This window comes from Triticum aestivum, chromosome 5B (assembly GCF_018294505.1).
Source record: "Triticum aestivum cultivar Chinese Spring chromosome 5B, IWGSC CS RefSeq v2.1, whole genome shotgun sequence".
Classification (NCBI taxonomy): domain Eukaryota; kingdom Viridiplantae; phylum Streptophyta; class Magnoliopsida; order Poales; family Poaceae; genus Triticum; species Triticum aestivum.
Genome location: NC_057807.1, coordinates 11,574,489 through 11,589,775, shown reverse-complemented (window position 1 = coordinate 11,589,775; position 15,287 = coordinate 11,574,489). Strand labels below are relative to the sequence as shown.

The window sequence follows — 15,287 nt, the reverse complement described above, 5'->3', positions numbered from 1 at the left end:
GTGTTTGCTTATATAGAAAAGGCTTTGGTCCCGGTTCGTGGCATCAACCGGGACCAATGCCACCCTTTAGTCCCGGTTGGTGCCACCAACCGGGACCAAAGGTCTCTTTTCAGCAGCCCATAGGGCGGGAAGCGGTGGCCTTTGGTCCCGGTTGGTAGCACCAACCGGGACTAAAGGGTGGGCATTAGTATCGGTTGGTGCCACGAACCGGTACCAATGCACCCCCTTTAGTCCCGGTTGGTGCTATCAACCGGGACCAAAGGCCCCTGTGTTGCCTGCGTCGCGGCCAAAGTTTAGTCCCACCTCGCTAGCTGAGAGAGCTCGAGAGTGGTTTATAAGCGCTGTTGCACCCACCCTCTCGAGCTCCTTTCAATTGTAGGATTTCGGGCCTAACCGTACGCTGTGTGCCTGTGGGCCTACTGGGCCTCCTGCGGGCCTGAATCCTTGCCCATGGTAGGGTTTGTAGTCATATTCAGGCCATGGGGGCCCAGTAGGTGGCACTTTTTTTGTTTTTTTGTTTTCTTTGTTGCTTTATTTATTTTATTTTGTTTCTACTAACAACAAAATACTTACTGTTGCTATTTTTTACTTATTTTATTAAAGTTTATTTTTAATTATTTTTCTTTTAGGTCACAAAAATTATAAACTTTCTGTTAGTGCCATTAGTTTTCAAATTTGAATAGTTAAAATTACTGTGTTTAATATTACTTTGTTTAAAATTCAAAGTTTTTTTTCAGTTTTTTGTTTTGTTTTTTGCATTATTTAGTTTCTTTTGTTTTTTGCTTTATCTTTTAATTATTTTTGCTTTTAGGTCAGCAAAATTATAAACTTTCTGTTAGTGCCATTAGTTTTAGAAAAATTATTTTGTTTTTTTGTTTTCTTTGTTGCTTTATTTATTTTATTTTGTTTCTACTTACAACAAAATACTTATTGTTGCTATTTTTATTTATTTTATTAAAGTTTATTTTTAATTATTTTTGAAGTCACAAAAATTATAAACTTTCTGTTAGTGCCATTAGTTTCAACTTTGAATAGTTAAAATTTGAATTCTTTGAAATTTGTGTGAATCACAAGTTTGTGATTAATTTTACTAAAAAAATGAGCATAGACGCACCTATAGAGAAAAGTCAACCTAAACTCATAATAAATTTCTATGAATTTCAGTGAAATTCAGTTTGAATTTAGGTCAAATTCCCTGTATAAGGGCATCTATTTTCACTTTGAGAGGAGCTCAACAAGGCAGAGAGGGACGGGTTTATAAATCGGTGTGAGCGCCCTTCGGTTGGTGAGGTGGGACTAAACTCAGAGTGCAACAAGGACCAACCCTTTAGTCCCGGTTTCTGGCACAAACCGGGACTAATGGTCATGGGCCAGGGGCGAGGCGCATTGGTCCCGGTTCGTGCGTGGAACCGGGACCAAAAGGTCCAGACGAACCGGGACCAATGACCCACATGGCTGCCCTCTTGAGTGTTCTTGGTGAGAACATAGTTGACAAGGAGCGAACCGGGATTAATGGTATTACGAGGGCCGAACCATAAGACATTAAAGCATTTCAAATGAACTCTGAAAATTTTGAAAGTTGGCATGGTATCATAATTTCACCCACATAGCATGTGCATGTACAAAACGGACAATGGTATCATACTCGTCTGTTACAGAGTTGGCATGGTATCATCATAATAGTTGCGGGAGAAAGTCTTCACTTTTTCTTCGCTTGTGTCATTTGCTTATTGCGCCGTAACCATGGATAATCTTCATCGTTTATCAGGATGCTTGGATCAGCCTTGACTTTGAAGGGAGGAATTTCATGAAACTTTTCATAATCTTCAGACATGTCTGTCTTGCCCTCCACTCCCACGATGTCCCTTTTTCCTGAAAGAACTATGTGGCGCTTTGGCTCATCGTATGATGTATTCGCTTCCTTACCTTTTCTTTTTCTCGGTTTGGTAGACATGTCCTTCACATAGATAACCTGTGCCACATCATTGGCTAGGACGAACGGTTCGTCAGTGTACCCAAGATTTTTCAGATCCACTGTTGTCATTCCGTACTGTGGGTCTACTTGTACCCCGCCTCCTGACAGATTGACCCATTTGCACTTAAACAAAGGGACCTTAAAATCATGTCCGTAGTCAAGTTCCCATATGTCCACTATGTAACCATAATATGTGTCCTTTCCCCTCTCGGTTGCTGCATCAAAGCGGACACCGCTGTTTTGGTTGGTGCTCTTTTGATCTTGTTCAATCGTGTAAAATGTATTCCCATTTATCTCGTATCCTTTGTAAATCAATACAGTCAAAGATGGTCCCCTGGACAACAAGTACAGCTCATCACAAACAGTCTTGTCACCTCTGAGACGTGTTTCCAACCAACTGCTGAAAGTCCTGATGTGTTCACATGTAATCCAGTCGTCGCACTGCTCCGGGTGTTTGGAGCGCAGACTGTTCTTGTGTTCATCGACATACGGGGTCACCAAGGTAGAGTTCTGTAGAACTGTGTAGTGTGCTTGAGACCAAGAATATCCGCCCCAGAATATTATTGAGTCCCCTCCAAGCGTGCCTTTTCCAGTCAGTCTCCCCCATATCGCGATTTAGGGAGACCTATCTTCTTAAGGCCAGGAATGAAGTCAACACAAAACCCAATGACATCCTCTGTTTGATGGCCCATGGAGATGCTTCCTTCTGGCCTAGCGCGGTTACGGACATATTTCTTTAGGACTCCCATGAACCTCTCAAAGGGGAACATATTGTGTAGAAATACGGGCCCCAGAATGACAATCTCGTCGACTAGATGAACTAGGACGTGCGTCATGATATTGAAGAAGGATGGTGGGAACACTAGCTCGAAACTGACAAGACATTGTGCCACATCACTGCTTAGCCTTGGTACGATTTCTGGATCGATCACCTTCTGAGATATTGCATTGAGGAATGCACATAGCTTCACAATGGCTAATCAGACATTTTCCGGTAGAAGCCCCCTCAATGCAACCGGAAGCAGTTGCGTCATAATCACGTGGCAGTCATGAGACTTTAGGTTCTGGAACTTTTTCTCTGGCATATTTATTATTCCCTTTATATTCGACGAGAAGCCAGTCGGGACCTTCATACTGAGCAGGCATTCAAAGAAGATTTCTCTCTCTTCTTTCGTAAGAGCGTAGCTGGCAGGACCTTCATACTGCTTCGGAGGCATGCCGTCTTTTTCGTGCAAGCGTTGCAAGTCCTCCCGTGCCTCAGGTTTATCTTTTGTCTTCCCATACACGCCCAAGAAGCCTAGCAGGTTCACGCAAAGGTTCTTCGTCACGTGCATAACATCGATTGAAGAGCGGACCTCTAGGTCTTTCCAGTAGGGTAGGTCCCAAAATATAGATTTCTTCTTCCAAATGGGTGCGTGTCCCTTAGCGTCATTCGGAACAGCTAGTCCCCCGGGACCCTTTCAAAAGATTACGTGTAAATCATTGACCATGGCAAGTACGTGACCACCGGTACGCATGGCGGGCTTCTTCTGGTGTTTTGCCTCGCCTTTGAAATGCTTGCCTTTCTTTCGACATTGATGGATGGCCCAGGTACACATTCTTCATGCATTTGTCCAGATATATACTTTCAGTGTCATCTAAATAGTGTGTGCATGCGTGGTATCCCTTGTTTGTCTGTCCTGAAAGGTTACTGAGAGCGGGCCAATCGTTGATGGTCACGAACAGCAACGCCTTTAGGTCAAAAATTCCTCCTGTTTGTGCTCATCCCACATACGTACACCATTTCCATTCCACAACTGTAAAAGTTCTTCAACTAATGGCCTTAGATACACATCAATGTCATTGCCGGGTTGCTTAGGGCCTTGGATGAGAACTGGCATCATAATGAACTTCCGCTTCATGCACATCCAAGGAGGAAGGTTATACATACATAGAGTCACGGGTTAGGTGCTGTGATCGCTGCTCTGCTCCCCGAAAGGATTAATGCCACCGCGCTTAAAGCAAACCATACGTTCCTTGGGTCACTTGCAAACTCATCCCAGTACTTTCTCTCGATTTTTATCCACTGCGACCCGTCAGCGGGTACTCTCAACTTCCTTTCTTTCTTATGGTCCTCACCGTGCCATCGCATCAACTTGGCATGCTCTCCATTTCTGAACAGACATTTCAACCGTGGTATTATAGGAGCATACCACATCACCTTCACAGGAACCCACTTCCTGGGGGGCTCGCCGTCAACATCACCAAGGTCATCTCGTCTGATCTTATACCGTAATGCACCGCATACCGGGCATGTGTTCAGATCCTTGTACGCACCGCGGTAGAGGATGCAGTCATTAGGGCATGCATGTATCTTCTGCACCTCCAATCCTAGAGGGCGTACGACCTTCTTTGCTGCGTATGTACTGTCGGGTAATTCGTTATCCTTTGGAAGCTTCTTCTTCAATATTTTCAGTAGCTTCTCAAATCCTTTGTCAGGCACAGCATTCTCTGCCTTCCACTGCAGCAATTCCAGTACGGTACCGAGCTTTGTGTTGCCATCTTCGCAATTGGGGTACAACCCTTTTTTGTGATCCTCTAACATGCGATCGAACTTCAGCTTCTCCTTTTGACTTTCGCATTGCGTCCTTGCATCGACAATGACCCGGCGGAGATCATCATCATCGGGCACATCGTCTGGTTCCTCTTGATCTTCAGCAGCTTCCCCCGTTGCAGCATCATTGGGCACATCATCTGGTTCCTCTTGATCTTCAGCAGCTTCCCCCGTTGCAGCATCACCGTATTCAGGGGGCACATAGTTGTCATCGTCCTCTTCTTCTTCGCCGTCTTCCATCATAACCCCTATTTCTCCGTGCCTCGTCCAAACATTATAGTGTGGCATGAAACCATTGTAAAGCAGGTGGGTGTGAAGGATTTTCCGGTTAGAGTAAGACTTCGTATTCCCACATTTAGGGCATGGATAACACATAAAACCATTCTGCTTGTTTGCCTCAGCCACTTCGAGAAAATCATGCACGCCCTTAATGTACTCGGAGGTGTGTCTGTCACCGTACATCCATTGCCGGTTCATCTGCGTGCATTATATATAATTAAGTGTGTCAAAAACCATTACAGAACATCATGAATAGATAATTAAGTGACTAAATTAATAGAAGTTCATCATCACATTAAAACCAAAGTACATACATAGTTCTCATCTCACAACATAAAGCTCTCCAGAGCATCTAAATTAATTAAACCATACATTGAAACTATGTAAAACATTTCAATGCGAAAACAAATGCGATCATAATCGCAACCAAGGTAACAATTGATCCAACGGCATAATGATACCAAGCCTCGGTATGAATGGCATATTTTCTAATCTTTCTAATCTTCAAGCGCATTGCATCCATCTTGATCTTGTGATCATCGACGACATCCGCAACATGCAACTCCAATATCATCTTCTCCTCCTCAATTTTTTTATTTTTTCCTTCAATAAATTGTTTTCTTCTTCAACTAAATTTAACCTCTCGATAATAGGGTCGGTTGGAATTTCCGGTTCACATACCTCCTAGATAAATAAAATTTGTCACGTTGGTCGGCATAATTTTTGTAAACAATAAATGAAGCAATAGTTATAAAGATAATATATACCACATCTGAATCATAGACAGGACGAGGGCCGACGGGGGCGGATACCAAAACCATCGCACTATATAATAACAAGCACTAAAATAGTAAGAAAATTAGACAAGTATCTATATAAAGCAAGAATTTTTTTCTTTCAGAAAGAAGATAAGAACAAGAGGCTCACCATGGTGGTGCCAGCGACGAGATCGGCGCGGGCGATCGAAGACAGTGAAGACGGGGATGAGGCGTGACGGGCCACTAATATAAACCTAGACAAATCTCGGGAAAAATAGAGTTCGGAGGTCGTGCTTCGAGAGGAGAAAGCTTAACTAGTGTGGCTCAGGCATTTCATCAAACACCTCATGTGCATAGGAGGTGAGCTAGAGCACCACAAAGCCCTCCCCTCCCCTGACAGAGAAAAACAGAGCAGTGGAGTGCTCTGCTCGCGGGCGAGGGATATATATAGGCACCTCAATGGTCCTGGTTCGTGGCACGAACCGGGAATAAAGGGCATCCTGTTGTCCCGGTTCAAGCCACCAACCGGGACCAATGGTGGTGGGCCAGGAGCCAGGCCCATTGGTTCCGGTTCGTCCCACCAACCGGGACCAAAAGGTCCAGACGAACCGGGACCAATGGCCCACGTGGCCCTGCCGGCCCCCTGGGCTCACGAACCGGGACCAATGCCCCCATGGATCCCGGTTCTGGACTGAACCGGGACTAATGGGCCGACCCGGCCTGAACCAAAGCCCTCTTTTCTACCAGTGTGACATGCGAATTAAAGTTGTCACGATTGCACAAGTACTAAACCTCATAGAATCCGATGGAAGCATTGCTTTCAACAGCAGTAAGCCTCACATGTCAGGCAAAATACTCCCTCCATTCTTGTATACAAGGCCACAAACTCATATTACAAGTACCAAGGTAAAATTAATGTCTTGCTTTGTAAACTCACTTTTCTTTTCGTTTAGTGGGATCATTAATACATCACATGCATGCAAGGAAGGGATAGAAAGCTGATTGGAGTGTCATTATGACTGCATGCATGCAAGCATTAAATAGACTACTAGTTCAAAAAAATATCATTAACTTTCGTCTCGATTATTGTTGGTGGCCTTGTATAGATGCAAAGTATATTTTCCATAGTGGCCTTGTATAAGTAAATGGAGGGAGTATTGGAGATATGTGTGGCAGTGGCATGGTCCACTGGAGCCTGTATAGGTCTGCTCGTTTGCGCTGGTCGATTGGGCATATTCGGTTGGGACTACTTCACCAACACACAAGCTGTGGTTCAGTGCAACGCCTCAAACAGACATGAAATTGGAAGGGGAATGCTGTTTTTAGTTTAATAAACAATTGTTTAAGTTGTATAAGCTGTACTGGATATGAAATGACTCACAAATGATTTTTTATGCAAATGCAAAATATATATGGAGCATTCATATATAGCACAATGCAGCGATTTCACACCTCCCAACCATGCAAATTATGATGATCAGTTGTTCTTGGAAAGCTCAAGCTGTTCCTAGCCCAAGCGATGCCGTAACCAAATTCTCCGAAGAGTGCTAATTCTAGTTCACCATGTCACCTAGATCAATACACATAACTTCGTGCCTATAGTACATAAGGTCAAGTCACTGAGCAAAAATATCTGGCTGAAAACAAATTTTTGCCATAGGGGAAATTAATTTTTTCCATTGTGCTTCAACTGATTGAAAAGAAACTGACATATTTTCCCATACCTCTTTCCTGGGAGCAACACCAATCACCACCGTCAAGATACATAATTGCATGAGTGGAATCACCATCATTTACAAATTAGAACGAATCAGCGTCACGATGAGAAAAAGACTTGTCTATTGAAAATCTTACAAAAGCCATAATCGCAATTCTGATTCCAGGACTACCTCCGTAAGATAGAAAGTGACACCACTCTGTTACACAGAAAGGAAGCTCTCAATATTGTGCATGTATTTAAAGGGAGTATGCTAAACATTACAGCTCAAGATTATTTCTGAGTTTGTTCAACAGAAAAATCCTTACTTGAAAAACGCATACACCCGATGGTGCAAATTTGAAAATAAGAGGACAACTGAGATCCGAAGTGTCAAGCATCGAACATACAAACCGAGAGAAAATGTAAAGACACTTGAATGTCTTTGTCACCAAGTCTGGCCTGGTAAGTTACTTAAAAACTTGATCCAGTACATATATAACTGAAATATCAGTTATGCACATTCACTAAGAAAACTCAGTTTCTAACATTCGCAAGTTAATTTCAACGATAGTAACTTGACAAATTGAGCAAAAGGGTCATCATTTTTTATATTCAACGGAAAATAGAGCAAAAGGGCTTCATGACTGGAGGTACACAAATGGTCTTGCATCTAAGCTATATAATTTCAAATATTGTACTGAACCATTGATGTCCCTATGAATAGAACATTTATTGAGTCAATATGTTAGAATATTATCCAAGAAACCAATTCCGGGAGTACTAAAAAACTGATAAAACCTATACAAACTACATATATCGTGTACTATAGAGGTAAGTGCAAACTTGCCAAATTTCACTGTAGTAGCAATATCTTGCGCAAGTACATATGTTGCAATCTAGAAATGGTAGCATCAATCCAATACAACAACTGAATAAGCAAGAATCACCCGGACATGAAGAGAAGCGAAAGAAGCAGGAAATATGAATGGATTAACTATATACCACAATCGTCGTCACCGCATTTTCCACCCAGAGCTCGCCGTGCTCATCCATTTCCTCTTGGCATTGCCCTCAGACACTTACATGGGAGGACCGACACCGCTGCCTAATGCCCTAATCAACCAGGAGGCCTCCTTTCAAGGGACATTAGAGTTTTAGGAGATACTCAGAGAACACTGATGGAACATGGGGGCAGTCGGGACTTTTTTCGGAGCCAGGGTAAGGAGCCAATGATATCACTGTCTTGTTCCTTAAGTCAATAGCGACGACCCATGCTTGGTGGGTATTGGTCTTCACCAAGGAGTTCATGTAGACAACATCATCACCAAAGATGCTCAGGGTGGGAAAATTTGGTAACAAGTTGATCAATGCTGCGGAGTCATGAACGACATTGCCGTCTCCTAGGTGGGCCAGTAGAGCAAGATGGTCCGGATTCTCGACCAATATGTCGCGAACGTGAGCCTCGCACCCTTTGCGCCAAAACTTCTCGGAAAGAGCCTTGTTCCATATGACAGCCCGCCAACCAGTCCAGGTCGGTCGAGTGGGCATACTATCGGCCAAATCGTCCGTGTCGGAATCCAGACCTTCATAGAATATGTCAGGATTAGATGGCACAGCAGGAGCACAATCCTCCTGTGTATACAAATCTTCGACTTCAACGAACTTGAGCGACCCCCCGCTACAAATGACATCCCTGATCTTCCATGGGCTTATATATTCAGATTGGTTTCCTGTCATCCGGTCAGGAAGACGGATGAAAGAAACTGAAGCAACATTACCCTCAGTGGCAACATTGCATGTGAGAACACCCTTGAGAAGATCGATCCATGCCATCATGGTGCCTCCCAGAGACACCACCTTGTGCGCTGAAGCTGGGAGAAGCTCCTCCCTTTTCGGTGGTTTCTCCAACCGAGCGGGTTTGACAGTCCAATCAACCGACTTGGATGTGAAGGTGTGGAGTTCATATCCGTCACCAATACGAGGAACGGAGAGAGCAGCTAGGATATAGTCATCGGCGTCAAGGCAGCAAATTCCGATCTTAGAAGGGCTTAGGCCTCGAGGCTTGGGAGCCAGAATCCATCGGAGCGACGGCTTCGCCGCTGCGTGTAGAGAAAGTACTCATTGCGCTCATCCTCCCACGGTGTAAATCGGGGGCCGAAGGTGAGCGGCAGATGCAGCAGGAGGAACTGCTTCTCCGAGCGGACAACACGGGGCTCCTCCGCGAAATTGGCCTTCTTGAGCTCGGGGCAGTGGACGCAGACGTAGGAGAGGTCCGGCGGGGCGGCAAAGCGGATCGAGATCTCTACTTTCTGACCTTTGCTGGTCGCCGCCTCGGCCCTGGTGCACTCGTCGCCGCGGTCGAAGTAGACCCTCGTCGCCACCAGGATACGGCCGGGAAGGTCGCCGGCGGAGGCGTGCAGCTCCGGTATGGAGGGTGGCCAAAAGGAATCAACAAGCATCGGATTGGATTCACTCATCATCTTGCGAAGCTCGGCTGAGGCGCAGATCTGCCGGCGATCTGGGTTGGCTGCGCGAGATCTCTATTCCTAATGGAGCAGTTGGTAGTCTCGCTTCCAGATTTTTTTTCGTCCCACCTCACATGGTTTTTTTTGGTACCTCCTCCCACCTCTAACTTATCCACCAGAAACCGAAAAAACCTTCTCCTGAGGCCCCAACCCGCACCCATCCACGTACAAAAAAATAGACCTACGAAGGTTAACCAGCGACGAAAAAACCTAAACCTATCGCCCGCTCCCTCGCGCCCCTGTTGCTCCCTCCTCAATCCCGATCTGGATCGAGGGGACGAGGAGCTCCTGCCTCCCCGACGGCCGGCCTCCTCCTCGCCCCGCCGCTGCATCCGGCGCCGCCACGGGCTCTCGAGCCAGGGAAGCCATGGCCTGAGCTCGGCCTCGAGGTCCCCCCGCCGTCTCCTGCAGCTTCTGCCCCGCCGCCTCAACGCCCGAGCTCGCCATCACACCAACCTCGGCGCCGCGCCGCCGCCGGCTCTGGTCGCCTCCACCTCCGCTCCAGGCAACCCTCGGTCGCCGGCTCGCTGGAGCACGACGGCAGACGATGGATGCCCTGGTTGTGTGCGACGGTTGCAGTTCTTACGCGCAAGCTAGGGTTGGAGCCGCCAGCTCTTCATCCTGCCCGCCGGCGGCGAGTCTTCCCGTCCCGCACTGCCGCCTCCCTGTTATCACAGGTATCTCCACCCCTTCCTCTTTCCCCCTCTTCTCTCCTCTCCCTTCTCCCTCCTCCTTCTCTGTTCCCTTCCTCCTCCCACCCCATTATCTGTTCATGTTGTTGGCACCTGAAGAAGTTGGTGGCATGGTGAAGCCCCTGAGCAAAAGTTGCAGGAGTCTTTGAAGGAGTTGGAGAAGTCTTCCTTGACAAGATTAGATTAATTTCCCCACTCTGTGATTTGGATTGATTTCTTGAATTTAGCCAAACACCTTTGCTTGTGCTCCTAATTTCCCATCACTCTTTTTGTCACAGCATGGTCAAAACAATGGTGCCTTCACCCTTTCTCGTGCCTCAACCCACATGGTCATCTTTGAGACGTGGTATTCAGTCACATGACAGAGTTCTCTTTGTAAGTGATTAGATGATTTGGAACTCGCTCACTTGATGCACGTTCTGGAAGCTGCATCCACCACTGATTCTTGATATCACTCGTGTGGGACTCTCTGTCATTTACTGATTTGAGCATATGTTGTGGGTTGATGTGTTGCAGATCCTTGAGGTCAGGTGCTGCAACTAGTGACATGTGCTGGAACTTCTGGCTTCGCTGGCGGCGGCATCACCTGCATCGACCTCTCCCTGGTCTCCTTCGAGAGTGTGTGCGGCCGACCATCAAGCTTGTTATGACGCACTTTGAATTTCCGAGCAAGTCGCAGCCTTTTCAGATTCATCAACACAGGTTACATCAGTAGTCAATATGGTTCAGATGCATAATAGTACGTACTTCATTTCCTTTTTGTTGTGTACGGTGTCCTACAACATGGATCATATATATCGGTTATCTTTCAGGTTCAGTTTGCTGTGGCGAATTCTTCTTGAATTTGTTGCAGCAAACTTGTGGTCATGTATGGTTTTTAGTTTTGCAAGCATGCATAGTTTAGAAGTTAGAAAGCTCGTTCATGTATTGTTCTAAACTGAAAGTTTAAGTGGCTTTTCCACCCATGGTATTGTGGTGGTCATAATAGCACACCTCACAATTATTATGGCCAGATCTACAAGCACTGAGCGTTGTGTTTTTTAGCCCCCTCTGTTTCTCCTGGGCATCAATCTATGCGCAACAAGCTCTTCAGTGCTTGATGACAAATAAAGGTTGCATCTTAGATATTTGCTTGATTTGAATGAGCCATTTTGCTGTCAGCTAAACTGTTAAAAGCCAGATGTAAGATTATGTTTCTTGGCACATGAGTTATTTTTCAGTCAATGCGTGGCGATTCCACTTCGAACTGATATATGCACTTTTTATTTGAAACTGAACCACCATGGTTTAATTTTATTTTCATTTGGACAAGTTACCCCAAGTATCATCAGTTCATGATGACTGGTTTGGTGTGATGAATTGATCCTGGTGCTGATTTAAGAGTTTTTTATGACGCTGTCTTGTAAGGGAGTAAGGTCTGGTATCTATATGGCTGTTATTTTAGCTCTTACAGATTGCCATATATGACATGCTAATTGTTTTTAGCTCTTGATATAGTTAAACTTTTTTTTTCGAAACGGAGGCAAAAGATTTGCCTCATCCATTAAATGGGAGGAGAATAGAGTTAAACTTTGGATGCACCAGTGCCTGATGCATATGTTTGTTTACTTGGTTTGAACTCTGAATGATATGTTGTTATCCTGCACGCATGCCTGATGAGTTGGTGCTGCTGGTATTTTGAGGAGGCAAGTTGTGGTTTTACTCCTGGCCCTGAGAAGGGTGAACTAGGCCATAGCGAGGGCGCCTTCAGGAACATCGAGTCAGGGTGCCTCACTTTCTATTTCAGTCTGCGAGGTAATGAAGGCAAAAAAAAGTTTCTACTTGCCCTGTTCTTGCAACTAAACAGAGAAAAACTGTGTGGTTACTGAAGCATTATGGTCTATAGTTACCGAAGCATTGCATTTGTTGAGAAAGTGTTCCTTATACCATGTAAGTAGGGACAATTACTATTTAACTAGGTACAATTAATATTTAACAAGCCACAGTTGATCAAGTAGTCAATGCTTAAATATGCCCGCACTCTGTCGTATCCAGGATGGAGCTTTGCTAGCTTTTGAGTTGGATTCTTTTGACTGCACCTAAATATGACAAGCCGACAGTAAATGAGCTCATTTTAAAAAACTGCAGTTTAAAGGAAATTATTACAATATGTATATCAATTCCAACATTGCTATCTGAAGGATGATTTAAGGACTATTTGTCTCTGATGGCTTTCCCTGTTTGGCTCCCTTTTATGTGAGTTGACTCTACAGTTCTAGGATCTTCTCTGTAACCATAAATTCACAGCTTAGCAAAAGTATATATATACTTGCTAGACCTTCTCATTACACTCTTTCACTTTTTTGGACTAATACTATCCTGTATAGACCTAATAACAGAAGACATGGGAAATGCTTTCGTAACATGATGTTTTTTTTTGTTAGATGCTCTGTTTATTTAGTGTCGTTGATCCAAAAACCTGAAAGTGTAGAAATGTTCATGCATGGGACTATAGAACCAAGTATTTCTCGATTTGGTGATGCTTAATTCAGAGTTCTTATGCATCAGATTGGAGTGTTAACACAAACCTGTTATTTATTTCACTTCATATGAGTTAATGCCAAGGCCTTTTTTGTGTCCCCTCTAATCATTGCATCTGTATCTTGATCATTGTATTACGAGAAGCAAAATATTTCTCATGTTTTGCTCAGTGTGTCTACTTATCTTATTTATTATATTAACTATTTTTTGATGATATTTCACAAGAATGACATTGTTAGATTTAGATTCGTTAGGTTTCAACACATTTGATGGTAGGCCATTTCAATAATTCTATTTGTTTCAGGCATTGGTAGATTGTGTTACAACTGAAGAGTTTCTTGTGCTAATACTTGCAGATCTCGACACACCCTGAACAATGAGCACATGTTACCAGCCACATTCCACACAGGATGTGTTCTTTTCAAAACAAAGATACCCTGATACATGATTATTCCTCTTTCAAGTTCTTGATCCTTGAAGATACTTGCTAGGTTTCTAGCTGATTTTTTGGTAGTATAAGGCTATAAGCTCGATGTATATGGCCTGAATATGATCTGATTCAGAGTACATTGTGTTCTGAAGCTTTTTGCTGTATGGTTCTCTCTTGAAAGAATTCAAGCCATTGTTCAATGGGAGAGAATAGTTGTAATCCTCAAATAACTGTCGTACCTATTCATCAGCTGACACAATTGCCACCGAGATCATTATTTTCCTTTTTTTTCAGGTTTTCAACATCACGAATTTCATACTTATGGAGTGGAGCTACCAAAATATCTATTGAGGTAAAATCACTATATACATATTGTTTTCCCCACATTGCATCAGGCGACACACATCTGTTGCAAAGAAATAGGCATCACCTGTGTGCTTGCTTTTGTTCGCTTCTAGACGGAGGGAGTACTACTAGATAGACACATACTTCTTTATGCAATTCTTAATTTATAGAAGCAGACGAACTGATTATGTGGATTGAATATATAATCCCATGTGTAGGTGCTATCCAAGTGTTGTGATTATTTAGCACACACAACTTGCAGGGAGATAACTCTATACTATGAAGACTCTAAAATACGAGTGCGTGTCGTTGGTGTTTTTGAAACCATCTTCCATCACGTCTAATATTGTTCTATTTCATAATAGTAATTGTTCAGCCTTTGACTGACATATGGATGATTTTTGTAATATATTTCTTTCTTCCATATTACCAGGAAATATGTCGAAGCACAGAATATATTCCATATGCAGTGGACTAACAGAACGACACAACACATAAAAAGAGGAGCATAAGTGGAAACCTTTCTTTCTCTTTAAATTCTTGAGGACTGTAACATTATGATGAAGGTGGAACCATAGAGAGATGTGTATTTTTAATTGAGATATTTTCAGGAGTACCTTTGCAAAGCTGATATATCTTTCTTTTACAAGATATGGTTGCACTTGCTTCATCTACATAGGCCGTCTGGAATGCCATGAGGCCGGGATTTGTGTAGGAAATTTTCAAAGCTATTATATTGGTCTCAAGAAACTTGCAATACATCAATGCATTTTTATTTTTATTTTTTTGCTGACACCACAGCTACCACCTCTTCACTAAATGACAGAGGTTGCCAGCAGCTGCACATGGAAAGATTGAATGTTATATTCTGTCTACTAATCAATAAGGAGGGAGATCAAAATTAATGCTCTCAAATATTCGCCTGATCATTTGTATGTTTCTGCAATTTTCCTGCTTGTTGGAACATGTTTGATGTACTTACACATTAACAAAAATGATCTGTAACATTCATGAAAATATTTGGGTTTGGTCCTCTGCTTTTTTACTGTTTATTTACTCATGAAGATAGCAGATGTCCCTGTTTTTAAATATAGTTATCTGTGCTTCCAGTTGGTAGAGATCAAAGTATTAACTCGCCGATGTAGGGGAAAAGAGCTCTTTTATAGACACTACTAGCAGTGGATACAGGGTGAGCCGTTTTGAAATTGTTTCATAGAATAACTCCCGTATAAGGTCTGGTCTTTTGGGTATACAATCCTTTCTTGAGATGAGCATTGGCGGCTCACATAAGTATACAGTAGTATATTTGACAGATGATGATCATCATTGGCAGCTCACATAAGTATACAGTAGCATATTTGACAGATGTGCATTGGCAACTCTTCTAAATCTGTGTTTTACCATTTAACAATGAACTATGTAATTTAATCAATAGACTCACTTCACTTGCCATGCTAACTGAAAATCTATA

The 15,287-nt window shown here is 43.4% G+C and overlaps 1 protein-coding gene across 3 annotated transcripts; it reads left to right on the top strand.

Moving 5' to 3' along the window:
• The first annotated feature begins 10,155 nt into the window (after window positions 1-10,155).
• Window positions 10,156-15,071, top strand: LOC123110111 (uncharacterized). Of its 3 annotated transcripts, XM_044530555.1 has the most exons (5): window positions 10,156-10,506; window positions 10,800-10,896; window positions 11,038-11,223; window positions 13,766-13,823; window positions 14,250-14,486. In XM_044530555.1, exons 2-5 carry the CDS (start codon window positions 10,880-10,882, stop codon window positions 14,292-14,294), a joined length of 306 nt encoding a protein of 101 aa, XP_044386490.1. In that variant the 5' UTR covers window positions 10,156-10,506; window positions 10,800-10,879; the 3' UTR covers window positions 14,295-14,486. The 3 variants fall into 3 exon arrangements, 1 of the variants encoding a protein (XP_044386490.1); XR_006453167.1 differs by lacking the exons at window positions 10,156-10,506; window positions 10,800-10,896; window positions 11,038-11,223 and adding exons at window positions 12,324-13,532; window positions 14,618-15,071 and having other exon boundaries at window positions 14,250-14,527; XR_006453166.1 differs by lacking the exons at window positions 10,156-10,506; window positions 10,800-10,896; window positions 11,038-11,223 and adding an exon at window positions 14,618-15,060 and having other exon boundaries at window positions 12,324-13,823; window positions 14,250-14,527.
• Window positions 15,072-15,287: the final 216 nt, after the last annotated feature.